Here is a 26,708-nt window from a genome sequence, read left to right as displayed (position 1 = left end):
GACATCATTAAGGAAACCCGAGGTCGTCTGGGTTCACGGAGGCACCAAGGCTCAGCCACGCCACTTTCTCTCCTGCCACTCAATTTGTATAATTTACCTCTGTTCCGAGGCTCTTTTGTAAAGAGTCAGTTTGACCCCTGATGTGCAGGAGTCAGAAAGTTGCGTCTAAATGAAATGGATGGCTGAGAGACTCCCCGCGAGTGTGTGGCCAGTCAATAGCCAGGCAGGGAGATGCTGATGCTGATTCTAGGAGATGGCTACACTTCGAAGGAGTTATTTAGATATGCAGGAGGAGCGAGAGGGGAATACGCAGAGAGAGAAAGAGACAAGAAAGGAGGTGATGGGAAGAAAATGATAAGTTGAAGTGTGCCCTTCCCTGAGGTTCAAGTGACCCAAGACTGAAGGGATGCTCAGTGGCATGCATTCTCCTCTGACTCCTCTGGAGGAAGTTGTACTCCGTGCTTATGTTTCATACTCCATCATGATGAGGTTGCACTCTAAAGGAGGGAGGAATGCGGGAACAGAGGCGGAGAGAGCGTATGGTGCAGCGGAGGAGTGATTACCCAGCGTATAGCTGAGGGATGAGAGCCGGACGGGTATTTTATTTTGTCAATTGGAGTGTGCAAATGGAAATGTCAGAGCGGCTGGAAAACTAATGAATCTGATAGGAGAGATGCCACCTCTCTCCGCGAACTCCTGATCAATTGCCATTGTCTTTTTTGGCCGCTGATGTTTTTTGTTATTTTTTTGATTGTTTTCCCCTGCCTGGCCGGGCTGTTTGCAGTTAAGAGTTTCATGGTGAACTTTGAGTCAAGGAAATAAAGGAATCGATCTCGGGCAGGAATCAATGCTTTCATCTGTTACTTACAAGTCTGGGCCTGTGAAAAAGTGATTTTAGATTAGAGTTCTCCAGCTCTGTTAACAAATAAAACATAAACAAAAGAAGCCGTGCCATCCCCTGAACAATTTGGTCGCCTGTGCCGCAGTTAAAAGTGTCAATTTAGTCTGGCTTATTTCCACACTTCCATTCCGTCACAGACACACGCCGAGACTAAAACTCCCTAACAGCAACGACACAACGCAAGTTTTCTCATTTCAGTTAAGCAAGTAACTTCCTTCACCTTGCAGCGTTTTTGTGCATCAGTGACACAAAGTGACAGATGTGCATAGCTTAAATTTAGACTGACAATGATCCGGTGCGTCAGGGCTCGGTGCTTGTTCAGTCACAATTTCTAGTCACTTGATGAGAGTCTGGGAGCGCTGTGCCGGTTCAAAGGAAAACCTTGCATTTGCTCTATTCTATTTTGACAAGCGGGCTAATTTCTGCCCAGGGTCATCAATATTCCTGACACTTCAGTGGTGGCATAAATATAGAATGGATGTCCCTTTGTTGTGCTTGGGGAGATACACGTCTACGAGCATCAACAGAAATCACTTGGATCTGTTTGTTAGCTTGTTCAGTCAGTCGGAGAGACTGTCAGAGCTCCCCCCGGAGTCTGCTTTCAATATCATGCATCATAAACAATATCCAATTTGGACTATTGAACTATGAAAATACATTGCACAAGCAGGGGGAGGGAGCTGACAAGAAATCAAGCAGTTGTATGAGTGATGAGTAAAAGGAGGGAGTGGTTTGGGTTCAAATTTAGGTTGCAGTGTGATTGTTTTCCTTAAGTAGGACAAGAATACACCAAAAAAAAATTCCACTCAAAAGCAGTCAAGCCACACAAAATTACACACACGCTCAAATATTAATCTCCCGAATAAGACAATTTTTTTCATAAAGATTTCAGCAATATTTATTGAGTAATTCAAAAAAAAATGTAAAAGAAAACAACATAATGTTCTATGTTAAAAAGGGTGAAAAATAAATCCTGGGTCTACCTTCTTAATTGAAAAATATCATTTTTGAGTTGAAGGAATTTTTGTTACTGATCAAAAATAATTTCCCCAAAAATTGGGGTCATGATTCAGATCCACAAAAGATTTTACTCGTTCATAGAACGTTGCTGACACTTTGGATAGGCCTGGTTTTCTTTCTGATATCTGGATTATTTCTTGAGAAATCCTCAACGTTTTTTTTTAATTAAACCTAAAAAACTCTCAATCCACATCTTTAATCCAAACTGCTTCGTAATTTATTGGGTTCTAAATCCCATTCTTCCACCAAGTTTCTTAAAATTGGTTAATCAGTAATCAAGATAATAAAGGTTTATCATTTAAAAAAAGTTAAATCTTACCCTTTAGAAATAAGCCATTCATTTGGCTGCCTGAGTGAATCCCATAAATAATGTGACTTTGGTCGAGTAACTTCAGCGTCTCTGTTTGCTGACTGCTGTGGGGTTAAGACATCTCTTTTCTGTCCCATTCCTTTAATCGTATCCCCCTCATTACCTCAGTTCCCCTTTTGATTTGGATCAGGCTCAGCAACCCCTTTTTCACCTTGCTAAACTTTCTTTACAGTTGCGAGACGACACTTGATCACAACCTCCATTTAAAGCTAACGGGGACAAGTCGGCAACAAGCATCTTCCTGGTCTAAATAGAAATGCAATCGGGACAGAAATAGTCGCCTTCTCAGAGTTGAGACCCAGCAAAGAGCCTCTCACGGTAATGGCCTGCAGGACTGAGAGAGGAGAGCCAGGCCCTTGTTATCGCACATGTTCTTTTGGACGCACTTCAGACGACTGAGGAAAGCTTTCTCTTTCTCACAGAATTGAGATAGGGCCTACAAATGGCACCCATCTTCACACAGCCGGTCACACAGTGAGTACATAAAGGGCTTGTAGTCATATTCATATATATATATTTTCAAAGGCTTTTCCATGACAGCCTTTTTCTTCTTGACTTATCTAAACATATTCCAGTAGTACGCCCTCACAAAATGATTTGGCAGCTTTTCTTTCCCTGGTGAGAGAAAAACACGGCCTCCAGAGAGAATAATTTGTTATTGGGAGAATAATGAATGTGGTGGTATTCCACAGTCTGTTACCGATTCCAGCATGAACATAATATAATTTAATAGGTCACTCCGATTCTTTTATTTCGTAGGCGAACAGCTTTCAGTCAGTAGAAACCTCGTTCTGGATGCGTACATTATGGAGGAGAGCAGATTGCCAGACTGTTAACTTCCCCGCTCTCTTCATTTTAATTGCAAATAATCTTGATGGATAATTTATGTAAAACACAATTATCATCAATATGAAACGGTCATTCAGTTTTTTGCCTCGATCAAATCTAAACGGATGGATTTGTCTTATCTGGAGATGAGAGGAGAAAAGCACAAATATCAACACAGAGGAAGGAGGGAGAGGGGTAAAAACAGATAATGAAGATCAAACACAGGGCCTTGGTTTTTTGTTATTGTAGTTTCCAGGGAAGCGTGTAATGAACTGAAGGAATCCGGGTGTTTTGTGTAACCTTACTGTGAGCCACATGCTGCTCCGCCATGTATGGTACCACACAGAGCTGCCACCCACTCATACAGAGTGCGGGGGGGCTGGGCAGATGATTGATGGTAGAATGCAGCCATTTGCTTGTTTGTTTTAGGAACAGGTTTAAAATATTGCCGAAAACAACTCTGACGGACAGCAGGGGGACGCATAAGGAGACAGCTTTTCCTGAAACGGAGGAGCATCGTGTGCTTGCGGTGCAATCAGCAGGCACAGGTATCAGCAGTAATTTGCAGCATTGCCAGAGCCGCAGGTGTTCCTCCACCGAATGGCCCCCATGAGCCTTGACCCCCATCCAAGGAAATCCATCCCTCTCCCCGTCCAACATCATTAGATCAAAGAACAAGGCCACCCGTTAGGATGACAGACAAGCTGAGCCGTTTTATTTAGGACATCCCCCCCCCCCCCCCCCTATGTGCTGCTGCTGGTTTTCTCTCATACACACATTCTCTGAAGCGTGGTCTGATGCTGACAGAAAATACCACATCTAAAGAATTAAAATAAGTAAAGTAAAGCTAAAGTTAGATATTTTCACCTTAAAGATGCCCTTCAAAACGCCATATTAAGACATCAAGTTTAATGATGCAACCTTAAAAGTTATTGAATGTGCTCACATTTTAAGTCATGTCCTTAATACACACTTCAATCTAGTCCGAATTTAGAAATAACTCAAATCTGCTTTATGTGGAGGTTTCATTTCATAGATAGAATGATTTAATGTCCTGTACTGCTGCAATGAAAACAGTCAGTGGTCTAGGAAGTACTCAAACATTTCACATTTCTAAAATGTACTCAATATAAATATATCTTGCTTTTAAATGTACTTTAAAAGTAAAAGTACTTGCAGACTGTAGCCTATTCCCTAACTTAAAACTCTACTACATAAATAACGGTGCATACTGTATATAATATATATATATATATATAATTTATTATATTTGTACAACAAATTATAATAGTTTCTATCATATTACCATTACATCCTTTAGGTGCAACCAGATAATGTGGTAATTATGACTGTTGATCATTTTATCGTCACTTTCATATAAACATTAGAGCCCAGTGTTAATAAATGCCGAAGCAGAATGTTTGAAAATTTAGCTGATTAACGTTTTGTTTGCCTGGATTTACTAAATCCATATTTGAGGAATATGAACCAACACGTTGTTCATGCTTTAATATGATTACTAAATGTCTCTCCTCATAACTGTTTTCATTAAGTCAAAGCTGTGTTGACTCATCACTAACTAGGTTGACTGACACACAGTGTGCCAACAATCTAAAAGCAAAGCTGGTACTGTTGTGTTTCTGTTGCATTTTTTTCCTCTGGCATGTGGCTTTGAGGTTTGGTTGTTGATGTTTGTCGTTATTGCTTCCAAATTGTTCCATTTGTGTTTACTTCCCTCAGAAAAGCTGCATTTTATGTCCTTGTAATCACTGAAAAATAACAAAAGTCTCAGTAGTGGTGGAAAAAATAGCAAGCAAAGAAAAAAGGTGATTTTAATGAGACAGAGAATTTTCCCTGTACGTTTCTGTATCTTAACCGAAAGGATTTTTACCAAATGACTGCTACACAGCATTTTAAAATAATAACAGAACCTCCTCTATTGGTTAGATTAAACATAAAATACGCTCCTCGTCGTTTTGCATTCCCTCCTCTCACATGCATGCTCCTTTTCCTATGTGAAAAATGTTGACAGTTGGCAAAGATGCTCCATCAATTTGACCAGTGCATAATTGCCAGTGAAATAAGCATTTACTCATGCTGTTGCAAATACCAGTTTTATATACATCCATTATTTAAAACAAAAACATCCCAGAGACAGGGGTACTTTACCTCAAGGCTCCATTGAGCAACTATTACCTAACTCTTCCTGAAACCGGCAGTCATTCTAATGGAGATGGAAGTCTGCAGCAGGTCTCTCTGTTACAGCGGCCGAGATGTCTCCCACAAGCTCATTAATGGAAAAGGACGAATGGAGGGGTGACAACACAGCTACACATGCAACAACACGAATGCAAACACCACAACACAAATGCAAAAGCCACAACACAAATGCAAAAGTGATAACCCAACTATAAAAGTCACAACACAACAAGCTACACAGCGTAAACACAATCACACTTGAGGTGATTGACAAGAGATATTGATAATGACACAAGCAAAGTTAGGGGACGGTCACACCTACCACCATCGCAGGCTCATCAAGGTTGAACTCCAAGTGAAACCATGCTGCTATTAACCTCCCTACAGGAAGCAAATGTTTTATTTGTATCCTCACTTGTGTTAATTGGAAGTGAACGGGAGGAGAAGGTTTGACACTAAAACTTTTGCGTTTGTGTGGCCGGGCCCTTTGTTACTGTGGTCAAGTGAACCAATCAAGCCAAGCGTCATTTAAAATGTGATGCTTGCATACTCAAGGTGTTGGGTACCGTTACACCTTCACTACATTGTGAATGTTTTGATGTTGTGAGGGTTAGACCTGTGTGTTGTGGCTCCTGTGTTTGTATTTCTCTTCAATACGCTTGTGTGAGACATCTTGGCCACGTACTTAATAGATGGAGCTTAGTGACACATTATGTAAACAAGTTATGAAGCAGTACTTACACAGATGGACTATAAGTTTGAGTGGCTCCTCCTCCATCTCACACCGGGACTTTAATGTTCAGTGATGATTGATGCCGGCTGCCATCAATATCGACGTTCTCCACTGCGCTAATGAATCTGATGAGGACGACATCACATGTTTGCCATGACGACGCTTTGTTGAAGAGACTGAGAAAAGAGTGTTCCTGCAGAGTGTTCCCCTCCGAGCAGAGTGCCTCACCATGTTCTTTCCCCCCAATCCATCATTAAAGTAAGCACATGCATGTGAATAACTCATTAGTCCCTGCATTGATCCGACTGTGGGACAGGCTGCATGCACACTTCACAGAGGAAGCAGCAGCGAGACAAAGGCGGGAGGCAGCAATCAATCAGTAGCCCAGGAAACCAATCATCTGTTTGAGAACGGGTCTTCCAATTAGCGGGAAAGCCCTCCGCGGAGTCACATTATCCTACATTCAATCCAGGTGGATTTTTCATTCTGGCCCACGCTGGGACTCCCAGTCGTGAATTTATCAATATGTTGGCGTACGTACCCTGAGAAGCCTCTGATTTGCATGGCCATCTGAGTCAATGGGCTCCCTTTTTTTTCATATGTGGAGTTTCAGTGATGTCATGCAAATTGTGAATCGGAGGAAGAATGCAAATGTGAAGGCAATTCTCATCCCACATGTGAGTTCAAAGTGGAAGTGACTAATCGCAGCTGGGCTTTCGTGGGGCACTTTGCCTGTATGTAAATGGAATCGTCGAGCGTATAGATGTGTTTCCGTGCCGCTCTTAAGTGTGCTGCGCATCGCCTGGAAGGAAAAAGGGCATCGCTTTTAGCGGCGCACGTTGGGAGTGATGGTTATTGGAGTGGAAATGGAGACAGGAAGAAGACAGACAGAGCAGAAACACACACACACACACACAAATGGCTTTTGACTGGTTGCGCTTTGACGAGCTGTGGCAAATCGGCCGTGACATTCCGTCTCTACTTTTCAGGAAATGAACGGCAATGCATGTTCGGAATTGCGATGCACTGGCTCACTGATGTTATATGAAAAATTCACCTGTCATAGGCGCTAACGTCAGCTCCGAGGGATGGGGCGCGTAACAATATGCACCCGCCAAAAACTGGATGCTTTAATTAATACGAGGTCTGAGGGGGCCAATACATTTACATTCTGTCAGGTCAGAAATCCGCTCTTTTTTTCACGATCCATAGGTCACCCTGTTGTTTCTCCAATATTTGGCTGTAAATGCCTCTTAAAAGCAACCAGTGGCATTAAGCACAGTGCTAGCAGCAGGACTGTAAATGCATGTTGACATTTCACTTTTCATTGCTATGTGGCTGCCTCCAGCTATACCGGCTGACCAATGTGGAAGTTTGTAATTTTAATAGGCTGATAATTCAAACGTATAAAAGTGCTGGTAGCAGCTTGATTGTTGTTTGCTTTCTGCAGCCTTTGCAGAGCCGAAGGATTTGTCTGTTATCTCGTCTCAGATAGACGAAAAGTTAGATATTTAAAACCCTAATCCTACAGCATGGAGGTTTTTGTTTTCACCCAGTGTTGTCAGCAAGATTGTGGGATTGGACATTTTTCAATTTTTTTCACTTGAATTTACTCATAAATCAGTCCCATAATTGTGATTTTTTTTTTTTTTTCATCAAGATCCATGAATTGCTCTCTGAGAAATCAAGAAATGTTGGATATCTCACAGTGTATCCTTCCACCAAGTTTCCTGGTAATCTGTTAGTTAAAAAGTGAGTTGTTTCTGGGTAATCTTGCTTAAGAACAAACCAACACACAACCGGACAGGGGTGGAAAACCTTGGCATTAGGCATCTACAGGCTGGCTCCACGCAAAATGTCATTGTACTTGTTCAGTGACTATAAGATACGATCTCTCTCTTTTTTACTGTGTGACATTGGATAACGATTAAAGACTTTTACTTTTAAACAGAGTTTTCATTCATGTTCTTAGAAATGAGTCATTGTATTAGTATTCCCATGTGCGTACTGGTAAAGTATCAGGTCTGATTTAACTCAGTAATAGTTTAATGGAAACAGCCTCACAAATTAACATCCCTTGTATTAAATTGTTTCCGGTTACTCAATCTAATAATCTAAAAAGGAAATTACCTTCCAGCCAATGACTCGCAAATTGCCTTATGTTAAAAAGTTAAATAAATAAACAAAGCAATGACCTTGCACCAATCATGGCTGGATTGCAGCGTCAAGATCTGAGGCTGCCTGACAATGATCCTCACAAAATTAAACCGAATAAGTAGCCAGTAGGAGCCCCCTTCTATAAGCCCTCACACAGCATGCTTTAATATCAACCCGAGAGCAGATGGCGTCTTCTGAATCGAAGAAGGTGCATTTAATAGTTATAATCTTTAAAGATTCAGCAAGAATTTTTTTTAATATTTCCCTATTCCCTGTGGATTAAATGGTGACAGCTCACTGCTTCTTTTCATGTAGGATTTAAGTTAAATCCGGAGGGTTTTTTATTTTTTCCTAATACAGGTTTGCTTTGAATTTACACATGCAGACATGAAAAAGGTCAAATGGCTGCCGGTGGAGGGAGAGTGTCAACTTGAGAGCGGTGAGACAGAGAGGAAGAGTAAGTTAGAGGAAAGAGAGAGATTTTGTGGAAATGCACGAGATTGGGTCGGACAGCGGAAGAGATGAACTTCCAGATAACATTCAGCTTATTCACTCGAGTATGTAATCAAATCAGGGGGGGGGGAACAGTGTGGCTAATATTCATGAGCTGCTTTAATTTGAAAGAGCTGGTCGACTCGTTTAGTGGCATCTTTGGCTGTCATGTTGTGTTTCTGTGGGCACGCAGATTGGGAGAGCTACTGTGTGTGTGTGTGTGTGTGTGTGTGTGTGTGATGTCCACATTTTTCGCTTCCTCTATAAGTTATTCTTTGTGTCAGTCAGTGACCTTGAATTTGTTTCCTATAAACATATATAGATTTTGTTTTGCTCTGCCAGGCTTGTTTGTGCATCTGTCCCTGCATTTGCACAAAAAAAATTGACTCTAAAGTGACCTGAGCATTACCATGTCATATTTTAACTCCCTTTGTCTTTGACAGATGCCTTGGCTCTAAAAGCCTCTGTCCGTGGTGCTGAAGGCTGGCCTGATGTATGAGCGTTCAGCTCCGTTTGATAAATCCGCCATGTCAGTCTGCCTCTGACAGCCATTCATCATGCCTGGCTTTCTCATTTGAAATGTTCTGTGTGCCGGATAATTCAGTAAGGCAAATAAAATGTGAGTCCCAAAGCTTGGAGTCAGCTCTATCCCACCCCGCGTTGACTTTTCAGTACTGTACTTTATCTCTCTGTCGTAAGGACGCTGTGTCCCTATCAAAGCAGGAGCTGCAGCAGCTGTAGGTGTAGCACAGTGACTATATTCAGACCAGCTGAAGGACGAACATGCTCTTAATGAGGCGGCTAATGAGTTCTGTTCTTTTGATGCTGTTTTTTTTTTCTTCCTTTTTCTTGGTTAGGATTAGGACGCCCATTCAACCATTCAGCCGAGCTCTCCTGACTTCTCCCCCGTGGTCTGACTCAGAAGACGGCTGTTGTTCTGCACCACTTCATTGCTATTTTTGCTTTACACTCCTGCGGTTAAAATGTCACAGATAAAAGTCAGTGGGAATCTCTTTTTTTAATCAGGTGTAATGATATGAGAGGAAAGCAAAAGAGAGAAAGTAGGCAGTTGTTGGTAAAAGAAACAATGACATTTATTGTTTTTCTTAGCACTTTTCTTAATTAGTCTGTTGTGCCCATTGATCACATATAATACAGTTAATATAAAAATGGCTTTTTAACTTTACACCCAAAGCAACAACGAAATGTGTTCTTAAAATATGTATGCTAAAAATACTGAGAAAGTAGTTCCACTAAAAGTACTGGAGAGTAGCTTGTGATTCTGCAATGATGACATGGCCATGTTTTGCTGAGGCTGATGTGATTCTTCAGTTTCTTCTCCGTTTACCAAATGTAGTTCTTGTTGTAGGCACTTACCAGGGCATAACAGACCGCTTTCTTGAGGCAATAACAAATCAATGGGCCTTTTTTCTTTCCACAGCAGACATGTTTGATATGTCAGGGTACGAAAAGCACAGGTGTAATTAATACAGTGAAAGATGGCTGGATTCCGTACATCTGCTCCCGTTTCAGGGTCGTGTGCATGTCTGACTGTGACGCTCCGATTGATGGGAGCCAACTTTAATGTTATCAGTACCTCATGTACTTTTCCACCTGTGACGTATCAAAATGTCTGCTCAGAAAAAGGCCGGTCACCTCAGTTTTTTCTCAACCTGTTATATCTTGTTTAGTCCAACGTACCCACATTTTATTTCCCAGTCAACATTGCAATGAGAACTACTGTACACACAGCATAAACAGCCATTTGGAGAAATATCCTCTCTAGATGCCCGTTTTGTTGCAGAATTCCATTAAGCTTAATGTGACATTGTAATCAAAAGTAGTCTGCTCCGTGCCTTGATTTAAAACCCATTTGAACTGTTCAGATACAGAGGATTTTTCATTACATCAACATAATATAATATCTAACAGTATTTCCATGAAAAATTAAGAATCCATTTTTAAATAGAAAAAAGGGGGGGTATAATGTATTTCATCAAAAGGCTTACACCATAATCACTGTTATTTGTCTACTCTACTAAATCTCCCTTCCCGTAATAGACAGGTGTTATAACTGTATCTCTAACTCGTCTATGGATGTTTGACAAAGCACAGACGGTATTGCTTGGGACCACACAGACAGTTCCACAACTCTGAACACATTTAACAGTCAATTACAAGAGAGTTGACCATCATCATCATCATCATCATCATCATCATTGTTCCTTTTTTCCTGCCTTCATTTCCTGTATGAATGGTAACGAAATATATATTTTTGCAGTAAATGCACCTTCCTGTTGATGTGAGCTTGGTGTAATGCATCAGTTGCAAAGCCACTTCTTCAGCTAGGGTTGAAACTGGGAGAGCATGTAGTCTATTTTAAACCGTTCCATCCCAGTCCATTAATAGTTTTGCCATTGTATCTGAGCTGGGGACCAGCAATGAGTTTGCCTTTGAAACAGTACAACAGATTTGTCCACCCCTGTCCTATCGTCCATTCAGTGTAGTTGGTGTGTGGTGCTCTACAAAGCCGCTCTTCTTAAAAGGCATTGTCAGATACGTTTATGACTGTGGCTTTCACTTCCACTCCACTTGGCAGTCCCTTACCTGAAACCCACAGCTTTGTAAAGAAAGGAGAGTGCATACCGGTAGCTTCCACTGGTTTCAGCGGAGCTTTGGAGTCGCATTTCCTTATATCCCCATAAAGGTGATGGTTCCTCAGAGAGACATAAATAAGCAGGCAGGCCACTGAAATCACGGCCAAGAGCACACCAAAGACAGTAATTACTGCTGCATCCCATTTTTCCGTATCCCGGGCTGCCAGCTCTATTCCTTTAGTGGTGACATTGACACATTTGGTGTCATGGTTGTAGTGGATGCTGCGCACATCCACACATACTTTGTAGTGAGTGGCGGGGTTGAGATGGGTGAGGTTGTAGACCTGGACATCAGAGGGAACTCTGGTGGTAAACGCTATAGTAGGATGGTTGGCTTCTGACACAGTGTACCATTTAATGTTGGGAGCAAGGGTGCCAGGTCCAGCCTTCCAGGAAACCAGGATGGAGTTGGTCTCCACGGATTTCACTACAACATTGAGAGAACCATTTATAGATCGGGGAAAGTATCCATTTACCTCTACTGAAACCGATTTAAGATCAGCTCCAACCAGATTATGGGCAACACAAGTGTAAAGACCAGCCTCGTTCTCTGTTATGTCATAGATGTCAAAGGTTCCCTCTGGGTGCATGTAGAACTTCTCAGAGGCAGTGTTGGGCAGAACCCTGGCACCAGATGGGGTGATCCAATAGATGTCCGGTTCAGGTTCAGCAAATGCCCGACAATGGAGTGACACTGAGCTCCCGTTCTTTGCTTTGATATGCCCAGGCATGCTTTCGGGAGAGATGAGTGGCAGACAAATCTCCATCATCTCCCTGAAGTGCACCTGTCGGACATGCTGCCCCTCGTACTCTGGAGGCTCCACACAGTAGAGTGAATCAGGCTCCATGAAGCGAATGTTGGTCTTGTTCATGTTCATCCAGCGGACTACGCAGTCACAACGGATAGGGTTGCTGTGCATACTAACTTCTCTGAGATTTGGGAGTGACTCAACGGTTATCCTGTGCAGGGCACTGAGTGCATTGCCATTTAGCATTAGGGTTTCCAGCCGTGGTAGTTTGTAGAAAGCATTAGGATGGATGTAGGAGAGTTTAGGATTGTTGGTGGCCTCTATTTTAGTGAGCTCAGGGAGGTTATTGAGGGCAAAGCTGTCAATAGAAACTAGCTCCGGCATGCTATTGATCCCCAGTTCTTTAAGATGAAGCATATCCACAAAGTCCCCTCTCTGTATCCTTGCAATGGGGTTTTTATTTAGATCCAAAAACTTTAGATTTTTGACATTTTTCAAGGCTGAATGAGGCACCTCGGGGAAAATGTTATCATAGAACGAAATGCTCTCAACGTTATCAAGACCAGCCAGTGCATCGTCAGGAAGCTGAGACAAGTTCATTCTGGTGAGAACAAGACTGCGGAGGTTACTGAGAGGTTTGAAGTTCATGTCATCGATAGAAAGAACTGGATTCTCACCGATCATCAGAATCTCAAGATTTGGCATGGGTTCGAACCACTCTCTCTTAATGACCACCAGTTTGTTAGAATTGAGGTGGAGCCTTACAAGGTTGCTGAGACCCTGGAAAGCCAGTGGAGAAATGTAGGATATGAGGTTGTGATTCATGTAGAGCTCCTGCAGGTTACCCAACTCTGCCAGACATTGTTCTGGCAACATGCGTATCCAGTTTTCCTCCATATGAAGAGATACAAGCTGAGGAAGGTTCCCCAGATGGACGTCGCTGATAGAGGATAAGTTGTTTTGTGATAAATCAATCTCCGTTATGTTTGCCAGGTAATCCAACGGGTTTTCAATCTTGGCAACATTGTTTGTTTGCAGTAATAGTACCTGTGTGCCCACTGGTAATTTTTCCGGCAGGCTAAAGAGTCCCAAGTCATTACAGTCAACTGTCTGTGCCTCCATGTACACGGAACTGGGAGAAAACCAGGGTCTGATCTCACATACACAGAGTTTTGGGCAGTCGGGCCTCTCCTCAGTGGCCACAACAAAAGAGGCAATGGCCAAGCCGACAAAGAGACGATCCACGAATGACACGTCCTTCATATTGGACCCGTTCTCTCCAGTTAGAAATGGGTCCTTGTAGATTAAGTGGTCTGAGCTGTTAACTTGACAAATAATGAATCATTTGCTGCAGCTTTTGAGGCGATTGACTCACCGCCCCGTTCACCACCCCGACCACAAGCTGCAGCGCAGTTCCAAAGATATTATTTTTGTCTTGCTGTGTAGACGCCCTTGGATGTAATGACCAATCACTCAATGTTGCCTTCTGGTGTCAGGGTTCAGGGCCAATACTGCAGCCAGGCAGACCCGAGAAGGTGGGTGGGGTGGAACTAAAAGGATTCACTAATATTATACCTCAAAGGACCTACGTTGAGCACAGTTATAGATATCCATGTAGACTCTTCTCTGTCCTTAAAGATGCGTGTCCTCATTGATTGTCGTTACTAGCTTCCAGGGTCCACAGCCCAGCCCATTCCTACCTGTGTAAGACAAACAAGACAGAGAGAAGTTGTGTGAGTATTACATGATAATATAGGTGGCTAAGCAAGGTAGCGAGAAAAGGATTTTGGCGTATTGACATTTGTTATAGGCACACTGATGTATGTTGACATTTATACACCCTCCCTTCAAGACAAAGAACCGGGGATTTATATCTGTTTGACCTTCTAGACTTCATTCTGGGGATGTATTGCATGTGCTCCGGCAATATAGCATTAATTTCTGATGTACAGCAGTGTAAGTCTATTATTGGACGAAGACAACGCTTATTAAGATTTTTAAATGGCAGACATCCCATGGCTTAAGCATTAGCCTTGAGGCCAAGCCGCTTAAAGAAACTGGAACATGTCAGGGGCTATAGCAACAAGTAAATGGGCAGCCGATAACCCAGCGAGACAGCAAAGCTGCACATGCAATCTAAGCATTTGGCCCAGATGCTGTTTGCACCTGTTTGTGACGAGACACAGCAACCATGAAAACACATTAATGTGTTGACATAATTAATCTTTGTGCAATCAACAAATCTGCACAATGGTAGAATTTTACATTTTTGGAAAATGCAGATCCTACAGTTTTCTGGTGGCAACACATCACTAACAACTATGCTAGTTTCTACACACACACACACACACACACACACATACTATAGGGACAAATGGATGTATAACAGTAATAGTCTTAAAAGAGTTTACCACAATTTACATCTATAGTTTTGTATCTGATAAACATCTTTATCAGATTGACATTTCAGCTTTGTCCGAAATGAGTCTCAGATGCAGAGATTGTGACTGTTGGCAGAGAGAAGCAAACATGCCCCAGACATTTTAATTCCACTGTGGACATTTTAGAGAACGATGAATTCAGAAATGTATAAAATCTCAGCTAAGAATCCAAACAATAAAATAAGTCTTTAAGTCTATAACTAGAATGTCACTCAGTAGAGCGCATTATCTCCACCAAAGCTAAACAATCCTAAAGCGAAAGTGAAAAAATATCCTGGAGCTCCACTTAAATAACATGGAACCCATCCCTCCATCAAGTTTGATGGGAAATTGGTTAGGCAATTCTTATTCAATTCTTAATCCCTACTAACAAATAATTATAAACATAACCTACTTGGCAGAGGTCACAGATTAGGCCTCATTTCAGATACAGCATCTCTTTAAATAACGTGAACAATTGTAGCAAGAACAAATGTTACATTTATCACAATTTTTAAGTAACAACTTGTTTTAAGTCCTTTTTTTGTCATGTCTCTCAAATGGTTGTTGTTTCACTGATAATTAACGAAGAGTCAAACACAGTTCACAAAACTATTGTGTTTCTGGGAATTTTTGGCATATTTTATAGCTTGGGCATTATCTACCCTGTTGTAAAATGGAGTACATTTAAAAGTAAAAGCTCAAACAAATCCACCACATATCCAGATATTTTATTTTATCTGCCAGTTATAGTGTTGATGAGGTGATGCAGTTCTTATAAATACACTATCAAGAAATATGCCAACTTTTATGTGTTTTTCACTGTCTCCTGCTATGGAGGAAGCTCCACAGTTCAAGTGCAGCATGGAATTTGTCATATTTAGATGCCTCTTATATGGGTTTGATGGTGCTTGTGATATTTTGGGTCTTTAGATCACACATCACATCATCATGGGTAAAGTCAAGAGAGACGGGGTATGGAATGGACAGGGAGCCAAAGGGAGTGTGACGGCGACAGGAAAGCGAGAACAATAGAAGAAAGAAATGGTTTAATTTCATCACCTTCACTGTTTCCACCTCAGGGGCCACAGGAGAGGTGGAGGGGGGGAAAAAATAAATAAATAAGCTAAAAGTTCTGATGGCAGCAGAAACGCTGCAGTTTGCCCTATTCGCAAAGGTTCATTCCTCAACCTCTGCTCCAGCACTGGCTGGAGTCTGGTCTGAAGGGAGGAGGGAGGAGGCGGAGGCAGACATGGAGCCAGTGGGAGGAGAGTGAGAGAGAAAGAGAGAGGGGGTATTATTTTTCGAAAGCACCTGGCACTTTAATAAGCTGCAACACCCAGAGCATTCTGATAAACAGGGTTTAGCTTCTCTTCTTCAGCAGGCTCTTCATTGTGAGCTATGCAGCTGATCCATGCCCTGGAAACACAGGCCGGATTCTGTAACACCAGCATTTCGGTCTCGTCTCTGCTCGCTGTGGCTTTCATCCTGTACTAATCACAATTACCAGTGGTGTAATGCGGTCGGGTTAACTGTTAAATGCAGAGCTTAATTGTGCAATTGTTGCTAGAGGCTCTAACGGGCTGTTGTTTTACCAGCGATGTTAATTATGTCAGTGGGGACATATTTAGATATATAAGACTAACCATTTTCCCGATCAATATTTTCTGTTTGAGACTTTGCAGCACTCAGATACAAAGCATCTGTGTTGGCACTGTTGTCGCAGAATAAGAAATAGTGTTGCCACACGTTGAATCAGGTATTCGCTAATCAAATTTTGGCAAGGCGTAATGATGGATGGGAGGAGGACATCACGGCTGGTAAGAAGGTAGAAGAGGCCGACTGTGAGAAATCATTTTAGTTTAATGTGAATGTTTGTTGTCCCACATTGATGAAAATCTAGGACAGGATTAGTGACGCTATGCCAGAGATTAGCAGAGGACGGTGTGGCCAGCGAGCACCGAACATTTCCCTGCTAAATTGTGTTAATAATCTAACAATTAGTTCGTAGAAATCTAGATTTTAGATCTGATTGGGGCCATATTAAATGCAATATTTTCAAAGCATCACACTGTGCTTTAGTAGCAAAATTACAGTATGTAATGTACATACTATTTAGGCTGCTGCTAATTCATTTTCAGACCACTTTCTAAAATGACTCATGATTCATTGTATATTTTTCCACCATTGTATCCCTTACTGTGGTTTAACATTAGCTCTAGCCTCGATAGATTTGAAATAGAGCTTTGTTGTCAAAAGTATTATTAATGCTGCTTTCAAACTTCTGCTGCCATTTATCGCTGCATATATCTGACACTAAGAGCCAGGGCAGGTTAAATACTGCATATGTTTTAAAGTGATGAATAAATGTATAAACGTTACAGACAGATGTATGTAAATCAGGTTTAATTTCCAATCTCCTGGATGTCAGCTCAGGTCCCGGTGAAGGGTTGTTGAAGGAAAACATTAAGAGTCATTTGTAAGGAGAGGCTGACTGAATCGGAGGTGACACCTTGGGTTGCATCGTGTCTCATGTGGCAAATGTACCGAGTCTTCAGGCACCCGTTGCCACCTGAGTGGAATCGTGTTTAGTCAATGACTTGGTTACGCAAGACAAACAATTTGTAATATATACAATTGAGACATAGCGAGACAGAAACTAAGAAGATGTTTTGTACAATGCACTCCTTCAGTCTCCATTTAGGATGCTTTTTTGGCAAGGGAAATTGGGCTTATTTCATTGAACGACAGGTTGATATAGTGAAGTATACTTCCCCACCGAAACAGCATAATTTTAAGTGTAATATCCTAATCATCTACAGGCAGTTGAGCATGTAAATCCGTATTGTCCGCTCGCATTATGTGACGCCCAGTGAAGAGGCCTTGCACCGTGACTGCAGTGGATATGGAGTCCACACTACACTTGTACTAACCTATTTGTAAGAGGTCCAGTGGAGCTACACACAAACACACACACACACACACAAACTGCTTCGTTGTAGAGCTAATTTCCCACATCCGTTGCTCCGTGGCCAGTAATTGGTGGTACAAGAGAGGAGAAAAGAGATCCGGAGGACAAAATGACTTGCCAGAGGAAGAACTTGAACTTGTCATGGTATCAGTGGTGGTGCATTAACCCTTGGTGACCCCAATAATTTTGTCTTTGCAGGAAATATTAACCATAGTGAGGCTGTGATGCTGGAAAATAAGCCAAATCCCCACTAACAATTGGTATGTCTATAAGTGGTTAAGTGGCTATGTGGCTGTTGGACAAAGATAAATACTGTTAATACGGCAGGAGCAAATACAATTCAAAGATGGATGCTTGTAATCTCTGCTTGGGCGAAAAAACCATTGGAAATCTTGATTAGGGAGGTACATAATCAGCAGCTGGTAATATAACCTAGGGAGCTTGACATGGGATCTCCCTTAACTTAATGTCTACCTGCACTAACACATTAGGCAAAGCTTTGACATTTGCTCGGGGAGCCAATGGAAGTATTTTATAGGTCAGGCTAAGGTGTTCACTCATGGAGCTAACACGAGTTCCCAGGTGTCACAGGAAACAAGGGAGGTTGTGGGAATCATTCAAGCCACAGCCTCCAAAGCACCACCATTGCAGTAGCAGGCTGACAGTCTAACCCATGGGCTTTTCACTTTCACCAGTAATAATCCTGGCTGTGAAAATTGCAACAAACAAGCTCCTGGTATCTGGCTTGTTTCAAGTGTGTGAAATACAACTCGATTTGTTTAGTGAAACCTGTAATGTTTCGGGGGGAGGCGTTTTCCCGCCACTCTGGGGCTACATAAACAAACTGTAACTCTGACCCTTTAATTCAATTGGGAGAACAAACAATTGCCTATTTACACATGCAGGAGATATGAAAAAGCACTAGCCTTTACTTAGAGTTGTGTTGCTTTCCTCCTGAGGAATTCCAATATTCACCCTTTTACCTCTGTTTTGGTCTCCGCCAACTATTGAAGAAAACGACAGGTACACAAGCGGCTAAATGCTCCAAGATGTTCATTAGGTAGCTGGCTGTACCCTGTGGTACTAGATTTGCAAAAAAAAGGTAATCACTGATACTGGATTTGTGAGTGTAAAAAAATATAATTTGATCTTTGTTTCCATTTTTCTTTTCAAAACAAATGCATAACATTGTACAATCTAGCTAAAGATCCCTTCATATTTGTGTGATTTTTCACATATTAAGCAGAACATGTTACAGTTGAATAATCAATAGCAATGAATAATTAGCTTGTCAGTGCTCTCTGCTTGGTAATCTGCGGACTGTGACTGATATACAAAGCTATTATAGCCATTTATCTGTACACTGGGCCAATAACATGCAAATTGTCATGCATGTCTTCAAGCTGGAGTTATATTATAAAGATATATATGACATTGTCTTTGCATCACTATCACATGTTGGGAGCTACTAAGTTATTTATTTCCTATACATAACTTACTCGCCTGAGAAGCAGCACAGAAAAGACAGTGTCATTGCATCATCCTTACAAACCAGGATCACTTTAGTCCACATTAGTCACAGATTTCACTTTTAATTATTACGACTTTTGACTCCGCTGGATACCTTGGAAACACTCCTCATTAAAATCTGATCATTTACAACATTTTTCCGCCACGTAAAAACCTGAATAACTTTCTCCATTTGTTCCGTAAAAAAAACGAGATATACCTGAGGAGGGATACATTTAAGATGTTCAGTCATTGTCAAGGTGAAAAGCTTTTCCATTCTGTTCTTGGCAGAACCTCGCGCTCACTTTCCCACCGGACCCCCACTCCATTATACTAACACGGTGGCTGTTCCGGACAGTAATGGCACAAATACAGTTTGATTAGAGACCAGTGAGATATGACCACTTTAAATTAATGAGTGTGCACAGAAGGGGCACAGAGCGATGGTCCTGGTGCTGCTAATTCAGGCAGGCCTGACTCAAATCGGCCGGGCAGCCAAACGGCCGGGCAGCACTGTTTGTTTTATGCTGTTTATTGAAATGAGGTATAAATCTTCCACCTTGCTTCACAGGGTTCGGACAGGTTGTTTTGCAGAGCGGGGACCAGGAGGTGATTACTTTGCTGCAGGTTGGGTCCTCATCACTGTCCCGCCAAGTGTCAACTTGACCTATGGTTCATGTAAAAATAAAATCATCTATTATACAAAGCATATGTTCTGTTGGGATTATGGCGGGCATAAAAATGGGAAGTTGTGAGATATATGCTGTGGAATAGGTCGAGATGTAGGGTTTTGTTGGGAGCTTATTGGCCCTCGGGGAGATGATTATGAGGACTGTGCGGTTTAAGCGGTAACAAGGCAGTATTGCATCTGCTAAGAGGTAGACATTACACTCGCTGTGGTAAAGCTGGGCGGAAGACATAAAGGTCAGACGTAAGTGGAAAGTAGGGCGCAGCCGGATTGCCTCGTCTTTCAGGAGAATAGCCTGTGTATTGAAAAAATGGTTCATTGGGAATTTTGATCCACTGGTAATAAGCCTCCCAAGGCTCTCTTCTACAAGCCCCCCCCCCCTCCAGCGTTCCTCCCCGTGCTCGTTCTTTTTGCTCCTGATATTGCAGCCCCCACAGCTCTTTTTATAAATCTTGTCCTTTTCATCCTGTCCTCTCACATTTTTTTCCGCTCTTCAAACCCTTATGGCTAACATTCATCCTTATGTTCTCTATTAGCGTCGCAATCCGACCGAGCAGCCGGCAATAGAGGAGAGGGATTTAATTTTGTTTCCCTGCATATTCAGGTCCCTGTCTTTCTTTCTGGGCATCTTACTGTCCTGTCGCTTGTCTGATGTCAGCCTAATTGCCTTCTCAATACCTGTCACCCCTGCTGTGCCAAACCTGTCGATCTACATGTCTGTCTGACTGCAGCGCCAATTGTCTAATTACCAGCATGACTGCACTGATAAAAGACAATTGTTTAACCAACTTAAACAAATTATTTAAAAGAAAATTGATTAAAATTTGCAACTGTGTTCATATAACTTGTTAACTTTAAGTTGAGTAAACAAATGTGTCTGCCCATGTTTTGTGTTTTTGGTAACACCCCTCTCTCCACCACATATAATTTAAAGTTACCATAGCTGTTGCGCTCAGAGATTCAATGACCTTCACACATCTGGCCTATTTCTATTGGGAAAAATAAGACATTGCATGTTTTACTTGATTTCCTCAGTTGCTTTGCAAAATTGCAAAACTTTTAAGTGGAAAATACGTATCTCTTATTTTCTTCAATATTTAATCTTTTAAGGTCTCATACACCAATTGTTAAAATATACATGGGTTTATATGTACAAATGTAGCTAAGCCCACTTTTTCTTTCTTTTTTAAATTACTGCTCAAGATTCAAGACTCATGATGTGAAACAAACTGAAGTCAACAACACAGAAACATTTCCTGTTGACATGTATCACCACCGTAACGTAACCAAGCAGCTCCTGTCAAACATTCTGGGTAGGCCCCTTCATGGGTGGGTGCCTCTGGAAGCCTTTACTGTCCCTCCCTCTGCCCTTCACCTCATTGATTTACTATTATACTTTCTCCAAGGTAAGGGAGAGTCCATTAAAGGGACCCTTTTACGCAGCATGTATGCATAATGAAGCGTCCAGTACGTATGTGCATCTGCGTCTGTGCACATGTGTGGGTGCGGATGGAAACCTTTCCCCCTTACATCTGCACTTGTACGGCCATGAATCAATGCAGAGTCAACTGTTACTGTAAAATCAATGCTCCAAATTAACCACAGGACCCTCAACTCTGGTTTTTCAGCTCTTTTCGGGACAAGATGTGTCCTTGTGCAGGGTGTGGGGGAACATACATGCTGCACTATATCGAACGGTACTGCACGCCCACCTGCACTCGTGTGCACATACACACACACACACACACACACAAAGAAAATGCAAACACACAGAGAGATTCATGAATTTGCATACATGGGCCTGCACATGCAATTTAGCCAACAGTGATCTCACAAAGAACATGAAAAAGCAAACATGCAGCCGCTCGTTGGCATAATGGGTGCATAACACACCACACAGAGACAGAGAGCGCAGCTAGGTCCCCCTGTCTAATTCGCATAGTGCTGCATCTATTAAAATTAAGACAAGGTATCCAGCTTAAGGCTGCTGCTGATAAGGTCAAAGGCGTAGCGAACATTCCGACACTCATTTCTCCCTCAACGTAATCACACTCACTCTTGACAAAAAAAATCTGCATAATGTTCCATGTATAGCTGCTAGCCAAAATGAAAGAGGGGAGGTGTGAGGAGGCGGGCGTTGGGGGTGCAGGCAGGGGGAACGAAGCCAGCGGCATATCCCTCAAAGTCAGAGCCAAATTGAATCTGCAGGTGCAAATGTGGCATGTGTGCTGCCTCTAAGATGCGCAGCTATCTATATTTATATGAATAATATATGGCTGGTCAAGGGGCCACAAGCCTGCGGGGAATAAGCTCCTACGGTAGACGGAATCAATCATTATATGCCACTGAAATGCATTTATCGCCGGCCCGGACCTCTTTATTATGATTTCATGGGGTTTGATATGGGCTTTCTCTTTTCTCTTTCTCATTCTCTGCTCCTCTTCCCTCAGTTGAAACACATGAAAAGAATTTGCTCTTTTTCAAAAGGCAGGATGGCGCCACATATTTTCAGAGGCTCGACACTACAATGATGAGCCGATTTGGTGGCAGCTATTGCTCTTTATGTGCGCTTTTATGCATATTTCCATACATGTGTATAAGAGTGCATGTATTTATAGTATGTATATCTATATATTGCCATGCATGAGTCACTGCAGTTTCATCAGTGCGTGCACTTTTGGGTCTGGCCTCGTGATGCAGCATCCCTCATTCACCGAGCTTTTCATTAGCGCTCAGAGGGCCTATATGTATCAGTCTGAATGCAGAGCAGATGGGCGGCACAGCAGTGGCCTTTAGATGTCCTGTTCTTCTTCTCTCCTCATGTTTGAAACTGCAATATGGGCAAATGTGCTCATCGCGTCCAACTCTGATATTAATCTGCAGAAAATGGGACTTATTAGCAATTAGTGACTTTTTATTTTTGCTTATTTATACATGACATTTATCTATTATACACAGTCAGTTTTAGTATAGCTTTTTGTTCTAGTGGTTCTCTGGCTTGAACATTTTTAGGATTGTGTGTCAAACAAGTGTCATTTCCCATTTTGGGAAATTGGAAACACCAAAATGTCATGGATGCTGCCATCATCCTCACTTTGTGTGTGTCCCTTCTTTCCGTCTCTGTTTCTTTTGATGTAATTCGGGCTCGGCTACAGTCCAGCGACTCGATCCAAAATCAAACATGCACCCCCCCACTCCCCAATCCCTTTACCCCCTGTCTGTGCTTATTCCATTTTAATGGATGCCTGTGTTTGTTTGGGAGCAGGATGCTATCAGAGAGCCCATGCTTGGCTGCACAGGCTGATCCCCTACAGCCGTCTTCTGAATATGTTTACATGCATTTCACTCAGGAGTCCCGATAGATCCTTGGGCATCTTGTTACCACTAGTATGGGAGTGAAAAAAAATCTTAAGATCAATTTGATTTTGATGGCGCAGTCGTTACCTTCTCCAACATCGGCTTTGAACCACCTGCAGCAGCGTTCGCCACCCACACATCCCTTCACCTCACAGGAACCTGCTGCCCTCCGCCTATAGAGAAATGAATATGGAACACCCACGCTGTGCTGTCTGTCATGTTCTCCCAGCCTCCACAAGGCCACTGCAGGCACAATAAGCCCCTCACCCCCCACCTCAACAGCACTCCGCTTTTTACCGTTTCACACGCAGATCAATAGGCAATTCGCAAAGCCACTCACTTTAAGCGTGTGACTTGTTGGGGACATGTAATATTGATTTGTTTTGAACAAATGTGCCCAAATTAATGATGCAAGCCATTTGTGCTTTGTTTTGATTCTTCTTGTCAGCATGGGGCTGATGGCAGCAGCCTGGGGACAGTGTTATGACGGCATGCACTTAGGTCTGCGCTTCTCAAACTGTTTGGAGCAATCACACGGAGCCTCAACTGCAGGTTCCCTTTTGAGGAGCTGGTGGCTGAGTACAATGGAATAAGCTGCAAACGTCCTTGGCTCAATCAGCAGTTAGTCAAATAATTCGAAGTGGGAACACGCCACGGTGTGGAGGACGGGCTTCTCTCAGCGTGGCCGCATGGCTACTGATGGATGGGAGGAAGGGCATGATGGCTCTCGTGTGGCATTTGACTGTGTGTTTCATTTTGAGCAGCTGCTGTGGGTGAGTCATTCGCACACCGTGGAGGCCAAAATCTATTGTATCCATCATCGGGGAACAAGCTACTGGACACACACACTCTCACACACATGCAAACACAGGAGATTACAGCAGTCAGGCTCAATAGCCCCCCTGGTGAAAATCACATTTGTCATGATCAGCCATTATCTGCATATCTTCCTTTTGAAATATTCATGATTAATACATTTGCTGGACATTTTGGACAGAGAGGGTGAGGGAGATAAAATGGGAGGGAGAGAGAGAGAGAGAGAGAGGGTAGAGAGACGCCCCACTGCAGTTATGGGATTATGAATACCTCTCTATCTCTCTCTCTCTCTCTCTCTCTCTCTCTCTCTCTCTCTCTCTCTCTCTCTCTCTCTCTCTCTCTCTCGCTCTCTCTCTCGCGCTCTCTCTCTCTTAATATATAAATAAATAAATGCACACATAGCATGATCCCTGGTTGTGTGGGTGTACAGGCAGGTTGTGTGATTGTGGTGAATGCGCTCGAAGATGCCTCAGCCTCTGTAGCTTTCATAATTACGCAGAGGGTTGGATGCAACGTGCCAACTCTCTTCCGTTTATTAGTGAGTGTGATTGTGTGTTCCAGGCCGAGGATGTGCCAACGCACTTTATTGGCATGTGTGTAGGTGACGAGTTGTGTGTTTGCAACAAGAAGGTTTAGGGGGAGAAGGGGGGGATTTGTTCGAGACGTGTGCGCTCACTAAGCAGGACCGGGGGACGTGAAACTGCCAGTCCATCACCACACAGACACACACACACACACACACGCATACACACACACACACACACACACACACGGTTTTCTCTTAATTAATTTGTCTTTATTACCCCGACCGCACTCCATCATGGATCCGGTCTCTTTGAGGCGCATCCTGCATAGTTGCGCAAAAGCGCGTCTGCACGTCAAGCGAGAGGTTCGAGGCTAATCATCCGCATAATTAATCTTCAATCTTTTTCCTCAAATTCTCTTATCGCTCACTAGTGATTAGTATCGGTGAAGCTCGATGATGTATGCCTTCAAGTAAAATACAGCGTGTGCGGTAACAACATCGCCGAACCTGGCGTTTTTAATTAACTTGCCAAATGCATGGCGCAGACGCAATCTGCGATATAACAGGCGATATATATGAAATTACTGAAACCTATCGGAGGAGTTAACAGAGTAAACTTACCCGATTTAACCGTCATAGTCCTCGGATCAGTGCGTCTATATTCCCATCAAGTGCGGCGCTCCAATGACGAGAGAGCCACAGCGCGCAACGTAAAGCCAGTCAACAATGTGTGGTCCTCTTCTCCTCACGCAGCCGAGGAGGAACCGGTGCTGGACTCTCCTCCACAGACAAACACACACGGCGTCTGCAGGAGGATGAAGCCAAAACAAAGAAGTCCTCCAAAAAATCAGCGTGGCGAGAGCGCGCAAAGAGGACGCATGTGTTCCCTGTGCCCTTCCCCGTTCCCGTCTTCACAGCGGCTGTTCTCGGCGCATCTCTCTCCTCCTCGATCAAGTGTCAGGCGGACCACATAGATGCTCCGCCGTCTCCTCAGCAGTCATTAATATCAGTGCAAAGCCCGACTCTCCGGACAACAGCCAATGGCGTGAGAGAAGCGGGCGAGCTGCTCGCAGCATCCCCGCTCTGGTTGGCTGGGAGCAGCCGTCAGTCATATCCCAGAAGCCTGTTCTCATCCATGTCCTCCTCAGCTGGAGGTGAGGCACGCTGCAAAAAATGTCCACAGGAACAAGTCAGTGGGTGTTAAAAGGAGATGAGATAGGCACTAATACATTATTATTTTCATGTTATAAGTAGAAAATAAAAAAATAGATGATGGATTTGTGATCAGAAACAACTGAAGACAATGGTTGGAACGAGTTTATCTTCATCGTGAAGCTCTTTCACAAGGCCTGGTGCTCACTCTAGTACCACCATAGCATCTATCCGGGAATTGTTCAATTGTACAGTGTCACAGACAACTCACAGACATATGAAACATGTTTCACAGTGATTATCACAGCCTGAAGTCAGGAAAACAAACCTTTTGATAGCAGAGGGACAGAGGGGCTCCATACTAATGTGTTGAAATGTGGCCAACTCAACTATCCTGTAACGTAGTCGGCACTATAGGTCTGCGATTTGGCCAATAATTTTATCAAGACATTTAAACATTTTAATTATTAGTTTATCGGTCAACATCAGAAGATACAAATCCAATTCTTATAAATTTTCTATTGAAACAGAGATTGTTTTACTCTTGATTTAAGGTTGTGGTTTAAAAGCTTCTTTTAAACTCTCCTTTATGGATATTTTACAAATCTGAGGCGGATCAATACCTTAATATCAGTATATATTGGGACTATTTTTTACTGCTGTGTACGGAAATTATATGGCGATAATTATTATTATTATTTTTTTGTTATCAAGACTATGATCTTACTTGATATACAGATTTTTTGGTGACCAGTCGTCAATGCTGCAGTTCTATCACTTAAAATTGCAACTTGTAATAAATCAGACATAATTCATCATTATACATACAGAAGTCACTGCAGCATCGTACTAAACAGAAGAGACAGCTCCATGTAATTATACAAATATGAAGTCAATAATAGAGTGCAAGTATGAAATGGCCGAGGAAGGTTTTTAAAGTATGTGCAACCCCTTATTAAGTATACTTGTTTATATTACACGTCTGCCAAAAATTCACAAAGGTCATTCATTTCTAAAGTCATGAGTTGTTGATCTATATGTGTTTCGTTTGAACACTTGTTCATGTTTGTACTGATTACTGTTGAAAAAAAGCCGCAGATGGCAATAGACAATGCTCTTTGCTCTTGTTGCTGATGTGCAATCTTCAAAAATGGCGTCTTGCA

The 26,708-nt window shown here is 42.5% G+C and overlaps 1 protein-coding gene across 1 annotated transcript; it reads right to left on the bottom strand.

Annotated features, from left to right (window-relative positions):
• Positions 1-10,928: 10,928 nt before the first annotated feature.
• Positions 10,929-25,226, bottom strand: LOC128428772 (leucine-rich repeat neuronal protein 3). Its single transcript, XM_053415024.1, has 2 exons — positions 25,015-25,226; positions 10,929-13,806 (listed from the first exon to the last, which is right to left on the bottom strand). Exon 2 carries the CDS (start codon positions 13,367-13,369, stop codon positions 11,240-11,242), a length of 2,130 nt encoding a protein of 709 aa, XP_053270999.1. The 5' UTR covers positions 13,370-13,806; positions 25,015-25,226; the 3' UTR covers positions 10,929-11,239.
• Between the last annotated feature and the right edge of the window lie 1,482 nt (positions 25,227-26,708).

This window comes from Pleuronectes platessa, chromosome 22 (assembly GCF_947347685.1).
Source record: "Pleuronectes platessa chromosome 22, fPlePla1.1, whole genome shotgun sequence".
Classification (NCBI taxonomy): domain Eukaryota; kingdom Metazoa; phylum Chordata; class Actinopteri; order Pleuronectiformes; family Pleuronectidae; genus Pleuronectes; species Pleuronectes platessa.
The sequence above is the reverse complement of the archived record's forward strand: the minus strand, read 5'-3'. Positions and strand labels throughout refer to the sequence as shown.

Coding starts and splice junctions, on each gene's coding strand:
- LOC128428772 (XM_053415024.1), bottom strand. CDS start 13,369: ATGAAGGACGTGTCATTCGTGGATCGTCTCTTTGTCGGCTTGGCCATT.